The 7,835-nt window shown below is 37.8% G+C and overlaps 1 protein-coding gene across 1 annotated transcript; it reads left to right on the top strand.

The window, feature by feature from the left end:
* Positions 1-323: 323 nt before the first annotated feature.
* dusp5 (dual specificity phosphatase 5) lies at positions 324-5,747 on the top strand. The gene is made up of 4 exons (XM_084416151.1): positions 324-834; positions 1,794-1,936; positions 2,295-2,514; positions 5,038-5,747. The coding sequence occupies exons 1-4, from the start codon at positions 471-473 to the stop codon at positions 5,430-5,432; spliced, it is 1,122 nt and encodes a 373-aa protein (XP_084272277.1). The 5' UTR covers positions 324-470; the 3' UTR covers positions 5,433-5,747.
* The last annotated feature ends 2,088 nt before the right edge of the window (positions 5,748-7,835 follow it).

The raw sequence follows: 7,835 nt of genomic DNA, 5'->3' as shown, positions 1-7,835 counted from the left end.
TGTAAAAACATATGTTGTCATAATTTATAGATCATATAGGCTCCTTTTTTAAGGTCTAGTTAGTTATTTATGTGATAGGGCCATAAGCCCACCACACGGCTGACCGCTTTTAAATATTTTCAAGGATATTTAGAGGAAAAGGGATTGGAATTACAAGAAAATGACACAATGTGTGGAGAAGTGCCGTGATGAACTGATGATAAATGTTCAGGATTCGCTTCTATCACACTTTCGACTAAGGGCGGGTTTAGTCAACAGAACGTAGGCGCGCTCCCGTGTCGGTGTGTCCATATATGGTTCGTGACGTCAAGCGCCGGAGGTTCATTCATATAAAACCGATCCGACGGAATCCCCTTGGAGGAAATGTAGACTCAGGCACAGTAAGCAGGGTTTAGTAGGCAACCTACACCCCTGTAACATCCGCATCCCAAATAAAAGCGGTCCTCCACATTTCACTTTATCGCTTCAACATGAAGGTCTCCAGCATAGACTGCCGACGCCTGAGGAAGATCATACGGAAGGAGAGTGGAAGTTGTCTTATTGTGGACTGTAGACCGTACTTCTCCTTCTCCAGCTCGAGCATCAGAGGATCCGTCAATGTCAACTTGAATTCGGTGGTGGTCCGGAGGTCCCGCGGCGGTCCGGTACCGCTACAGTTCGTCATTCCGGACGAAGAAGCTTTGCTTCGGCTCCGGGAGGGCAGCATCTCCGCGGTCGTGGCTCTGGATGACCGCACACCTCATTTACAAAAACTGAAGAAAGAAAGTATCGCTCAGATTGTCATTAATTCGTTGTCGCACTTGGCGAGTACCGCGAGCATCTGCTTCCTTAAAGGTGAGTGAAGAATGTTCGATGGTTCGACTGTTTTGTTTAAAGTTTTCTCAAGAGGACGTGTTAAAATATTTTAAACTTTAATTTAATTGTTATGTATACATTTAGACTGACGATGTCAAAAAAAAAAAAAAAAAATTGTATAATTCTTAAATATGCTCTGAATTGTACGGATATAATTACATTTTAATACCGAAACTAATAGGCTATGTACTTTTTGGATCCTATATATATATATATACACACACACACACACACACACACATACACACATATATATATACACGAGTATATATAGCCTATAAATGTCTATAGGTATATATATAATGTCATTTCTGATTCAAATTAAAGGTTTTAGATCAAATAAATCAATTTAGAATCTTGACATTCTAAAAGTAAATAAAGAATTAGGCCTACATATATATTTATATAGTAAAATTATATACAATAAATAATGATGAAAGTGAATGTGAAATTTAAATGATACATTTTTATTATATAGGCTATATTATCATACAACACTTATAATTTTACATTTAAGTTCAACATTCACTGTTATGCTGTTGAATTAATAGGTAGTTTGATATAGCAGATCAAGCTTTTGTCTGGTTTTCAAGAGCTAAATTCTAGTTGTGCGTCAAAGGACGGATGAGTCAGAGAGGGAAGTATGAGAACCAATACATTAATATTTATAGCTATACCATACCATATTATTACTCCGTCCAGTGATTCAAACGTACTCGGATTTTCTAATTGGCCTATTAAACAATGTGCAGCAACTGGGAGATTTTGAAGAATGAAAAGAGCTCATGAACATCCGTTCACGCTCCCTTTGTTAGTGGGATTTGCTTTTTGCCTCTCACACTCTGATCAGCTTGATCTGCTACACGAGGAGCTCTTGATAAGGCGAACGACTCAACAATCCTTGAACACTCATAATAACTGCGCATTTCTCATTGCAGGAGGCTACGAGAACTTCCATTCCCATTACCCCGAGCTTTGCACTGAAACCAAGTCTGTGGACCTGAGTGAAGACAAAAGCGAGAGAGGCGTCAGCAGTCACTGTGACAAATTGGCTTCTCACCACAAACCAGACTATGATCAGGTAAGAGAGAAGAAAGCAAACTGTTGTTTCCTCATTTTAACCCACTTCCACCGAAACCACTTCCCCTAAACTGTGGGAATTTCTGCAACAACTCCCCCTCGGAATACAAAGAACAGGCCATGTTGTGAAAGATAATGCTTTATATAATATATAACACATATACATGTGAGGTTATTATGGCTGTTGACAACCATCCGTCTATACCCAAGAGTCAAAGTTTCAAAGACACCCAGTGGACATCTGAGGTCCTTTTATGTCTGACCTTTGCTCATGCAATTCAAACAGTGCCTGTGCACCACCTGTTGGTCTTCCCTGAGAGTCAGAGTTCTGATATCTGTGTTTTATTGTCATTGTTCAGGGCCGGCCGGTGGAGATCTTGCCTTTCCTGTACCTGGGCAGTGCATATCACGCCTGTAGACAGGACTATCTCAGTGACCTCCGCATAACAGCGCTGCTGAACGTCTCACGCAGGGACTCTCGGCCTGCCAAAGGACAGTTCGACTACAAATGGATCCCGGTGGAGGACAGTCACACGGCAGACATCAGCTCACACTTCCAGGAAGCCATAGATTTTATTGGTAAATATTGTATATGTACTATTTTATTTATATATATATATAGAGAGAGAGAGAGAGTGAGAGAGAGAGAGAGAGAGAGTCAACATCTTTACTGTTATGTAAACGTCACACGTAAAACCATTCCCAGAACTCAGCACTGACCTATAGATAGGACAGCTTATTTCAGGTCGTTTAAAAATAAGACTTCCTCTGCCTCACTAACACATAATTTCCATAATCTGACCTGAGTCCCTTTACTTACACCTACAAATTCCTTGATAAACTTGTGTTCTGGGAAATGCAATTAAGAGCAACTCATGCAGAAACAAATAAGATGAAACATGTACAGTGATAAATGGACGCGTCACTGTGAGTCACGGGTTAGACTAATCCAAGATCTTTCGTATCATAGGCGTGGCCAGTGTGTCAGTGGATGAGTCGATGATTATTTGTTATAGGTGTGTGTGTGTGTGTTCTATATAAATGGACTGAAATGTGTTTTGAAGGTTGTGCACTGCTTTATTATCAGGTAAATGTGTTTACACAATGATTTGACAGCATTTAAAGTCTGAAATGGAAGTTGCTATAGTCTTTCCTTCCCTTTGTGACGTATAAACGAGTAGAAAACATGTTCTCGAACAAGAAAAAATGTAGGACGGGACTTGATTTTGCCTATTGGGAATTGGTTGGATGGTTGTGGTCTGCTATTGGTTGATCTCATGTGAGTGACAGGTAGCCCCGCCCTCGCGCCAGTAAACGCATCATCAGAGAAGAAAAGAGATGTCGCTGAAAGAGGGAGGAGAAGATATTTTGATTGAAGATTATGAGGGCGCATGAATTCAAAAAATAATGATGATAATGAATAATGATAAAACATTTATAATATAAAAACAAGAATTGCCCGTTTTGATTTCATGGGGACTTTAAGGCGATGTATGGGTGATTCTCAACCTGTCAAAAACATGGTTCACCATGTATAATATATTAAATGATATAGCCTACCTAAATTGTACTTAAAACAGTAAAAAATAATATCATTATATAATATGCATAATTGTAATGATTGCTAGACCGTCTTTCATTTATGCTGATTTGAATTAAAAAAATCATGTTATTACAGGTTTTTTTACTGCATTGTAATAATTATAAAAATCAATTGTCGGAAGGCATTACAGTAATGAGGGAAATATTCGACACAATACAAAATATCTTAGTGGTTTTAAAATAAGCCTAATTTTCTTGATGTAAAATATAAATATACACTATAAATATAAATATACATTTTTTGTTCATTTTGATGTTGGGGTGAAATATACTCTACACGTTGGTTTTGTGAGACTAAAGCTCCCTGTGTGATCTGTATTCATATTGCAGTCATCATATAGCAACATTTCTTTTACATTTACCTGAATATAGACAATAATACGCTATCATTTGGTCTCTCGCAGGAAAGCGATAGCAGTGAAATGAAAGAATAATCCATGGAAAGCGTCGGCTAATGAGTGTGTGGTAATATTTAGGCGCATTAGCGAGTGTGATAGTCATTATGACGCCCACAGCTCGGCCCCGCTCCGCTCCAGATGGGCTTCAGGCGTGATTCACACCAGCAGGTTTTGCTTTAAAGAGACCTGCAGCGAGGGATCTCGCATGAACACGCGCAACACTTCCCTGTGTGTGTGTGTGTGTCGTTGAGAGAAATAAGTCTGGTATCAGTATTGAATTACAAAGAAATACGCAATCTATGCTTTAATGGTGTGAGTGTGTGAATATATGGCTTTATGAGTCAGAACCTTCGAGGTGGAAATGAAACTGATATGACATTATGATAAAAAAGGGTCAGGGAGGAAATGAGTTAGAAGAGCGATAATGGACTGTATATATCAGAAAATAACTGTGAAAAGATAACCAGATGATTATTTTACTCCATCGTGCTAACAAATATGCTCAGATATACTCAAAATAGGTGGTTTTCCCCAAAAAGTCTGAACATTTTGTCCGCCAAACCGCTGCGTAAAAGTACGTTCTATATAGTATGAATGTAATCTGGACGTACTACATTCGTTTTCGTTACATTCGTTATGTCCCTTCACTGCCATTCATAAATCCTCTCCCGAGGCCTCATGGGATAGTAAAGTGTCCATCGAATGCACACTTCAGAATCTCGCAGGAAAGAGTAGGTCATCCGGGTATTTTTTGCCTACTCTTTTATGAGTACTGTGATACTTCTTTGGTCACATATTGTTTTTCGCCTACTATATAGTAGGGAAGTATGCGATTCCAGATGTAGCCAATGAGTTGTTTGTTTGAGTGTTCTAACCAGCCCAGCATAGCAACACTGGCTCAACCAATGGCCATATGTTTGGGGCGTGGCTTAGTTGCTTGCGTGGCAGATGAGTGGCTTGATTTGGAAATCTTGTTTGAAAACAGTAACTGCAGTAGTAACTTTAAAAAAAATAAAGTCTGACTTGAAGCTTGACTTAAAAAAAAACCATGGTGTTATTTCAAGAGCTTTCATAATGAATTCATGTTCTTTTCTCTCCACAGAACGTGTGAAAGAAAAGGGAGGTAAAGTGCTGGTCCACTGCGAGGCTGGAATCTCTCGTTCTCCCACCATCTGCATGGCGTACATCATGAAAACCCAACGGTTGCAGCTGGAGCAGGCTTTTGAGGTCATCCGAAAGCGGCGTGCCATAATCTCGCCCAATTTTAGCTTCATGGGTCAACTACTGCAGTTCGAGTCGGAGGTGGTTTCTTCCACGCCTCCATCCATCACTCCTGCCGCTCAGGAGACGCCCACCTTCTTTAGTGGTGACTTCACACTCGAAACTGAGAGCTTCAAGTCCTCGGTTTTCACCTTCCCTACCTCCTTCCTGACACCAATGCCCATCCAACCATCGGTTCACCAGTTCAAACTGAGTCCAATAACTGCGCTGCCTTAAAATGGCTGCCGACTCACTGCAGTCTCAGTGTACTTGAAAAATAAAAGGACGAACAGAACAAAGCAATGGACTATCACAGGGAATAAAAAGGTTTTCATATTAAAAAAAAAGAAAATCATGGAAGACAGTGGTAGCTTTTTGATTTTTTTGCCTTAGAGAAAACCACTGCACAATGATTACACTGCAATACCTGCCTTAGCTTGATGATGTTCTGTCTATCAACAGCGCCAATGGGCAAATTAAATTATTGTTTTTTTTTTAAACAGTTTCTTTTTTATGAATTGTGGATCTGTTAATAAACGTTTTTACAGTGTACATTTTGTTCATGGTGTTGGCTTATTACCAGCAGGTATGAGTTACATTCCTCTACATACGTTTTAAACACATTCTGCAGATATTCCCCCAAAACCAGTGCCAGGTGAAAAAGACGTACTATTAAATGTATTAAAAATGTACTTGAGTATGTTTTTAGTACAATAAAAATATACTATAATACATTTTTAATAAATGTAACAGTACGTCTTTTTCACCTGCATGGGGAAAGTCAACAGTAATTCACAGAAACATGCTTTTGTCATGAAAGGAACAATATACCACCCTATGCAATTGTTATTATACTGACAGATAGGGCTAAAATACCCTCATGAAAAAATATGAACTTTAAAGGGTTAGTTCACCCAAAAATGAAAATTATCCCATAATTTACTCACCCTCAAGCCATCCTAGGTGTACTATATGACTTTATTATTTCAGCCAAACACAATCGAAATTATATTAAGTAATATCCTGGCTCTTCCAAGCTTTGTAATGGCATTGAATAGTTCCAGAGTTTTTGAAGCTCAAAAAAATGCATCCATCCATCATAAAAGTAATCCATATGACTCCAGGCAGATAATAAAGGCCTTCTGAAGCGAAGCGATGCGTTTTTGTAAGAAAAATATAATTTTTTATAGATTTATAAACTATAATCACTGGCTTCCGGTAACGGCCGTACGCGAGTCGAGTTCCGGACGAAGAGTGACCTCTGACCCGATGCATGACATATATGTAGGAGTAGTGTAAGCTTTGGTGAGAGTAGAGTGAGTGAACCCTTTAAGGAGCCATAGTAAAAAAAAAAAAGACACAACAGTGACCTCTGCTGTGATAAATACTGCATCAGTATAGATATATACTGTATATAGCCTACTAAAATATACCTTTTAGTGGAACATAAGCCCCTTTTCACACCACACAAAAAAATAAGGCAAATTTAGGCCTATTTCAGTCCACATTTAAGATGCACGTCGAAAGTAGTTTTGGCGCCTTAAAAACATTTTCCTCAACAAAAATCATTTGCAATAAAAGCTCTTGTGATGCAATATTAAAATATAGCGCAAATTACTCACCCACTATTTGGAAAAAAAGACGAAAAAAATAGACTTTTGGCTTCATAAAAGTTCTGCACGCAGGAACACAAACCAAATCTGACTGAATCCAGATCCAGATCAGACGAGAAGCAGTTTGGATTCTGTTCTTCTGTGTAGACTGACTGGATATTAATGTAAATATAATGTAAATAATGTGGATAATAATATAATAAGAATAATCTGGATCAGATCATTCTAAAATAATGATCACCATTTCATTATCATACTATTTTGAGAGAAATACTCAGTGTAGTAAGTAACCCAGAATTAATTGTGTGCTGCAGTTCAGTTATGCAGGAAAGCTTTGTGTGAAAGAAATATTTTGAATGATTTCATATTCATGTGACAGCTACTCAGCTATAAATATATAACAGCTTCTAAATCGGAATTATGAAATTAAAAGTGTCATAATATGAGATAAAAGTCGAAATTATTACGTCATAATTATGACTAAATCATAATTATGAGATTAAAAAGTAGAAAGGTTGAATTCTTTACCATAATTATGACTGTTCATGCCTAATGTAGACTTGTATGTAATAATACCGACTTAGTATGTCACACTTATGACTTTGAATGTCATAATTTTGACTTTGTATGTCATTACTGTAACTGTACGATCAACTAGTCTATGGATCATAATCAATAGTTGTTTTCTTATGTGGTGGAAATGGGCTCCCATACTTTTCTGTGAAATAAAGAAAAATGTAATAAAAATGAAAAAGGGAATATAAATAAACGAAACAATACAATAATATCAAGAGTTTATTCTACAGCAGCTGTCTTGGCGCCCAATCTCTTCCACGGCGGACTAATCTAACTTTACAAAATAGGGGTAACGTTATGGACGAACTAGATATGATACTAAAGTAAAGCAATGAGTTAATTAAACATTCAACTAGTACATATATAATTAATTTGTCTTGAAAATTTGAGAACCGTTCGGTCCATTTACTGCTCCTTTAAACATTTATTATAAATTATACTTATATGTCCC

The sequence above is a fragment of the Rutilus rutilus genome (assembly GCF_951802725.1).
Source record: "Rutilus rutilus genome assembly, chromosome: 8".
Taxonomy (NCBI): Eukaryota; Metazoa; Chordata; class Actinopteri; order Cypriniformes; family Leuciscidae; genus Rutilus; species Rutilus rutilus.
Note: the sequence above shows the minus strand (reverse complement) of the source record. Positions and strands in the feature narration are given on the sequence as shown.

Excerpts from the sequence above, each read along its gene's own strand:
- dusp5 (XM_084416151.1), top strand. The coding sequence starts at position 471 with ATGAAGGTCTCCAGCATAGACTGCCGACGCCTGAGGAAGATCATACGG. Across the intron at positions 1,937-2,294 it reads ACAAACCAGACTATGATCAG|GGCCGGCCGGTGGAGATCTT; the intron begins GTAAGAGAGAAG and ends GTCATTGTTCAG. Across the intron at positions 2,515-5,037 it reads GGAAGCCATAGATTTTATTG|AACGTGTGAAAGAAAAGGGA; the intron begins GTAAATATTGTA and ends TTCTCTCCACAG.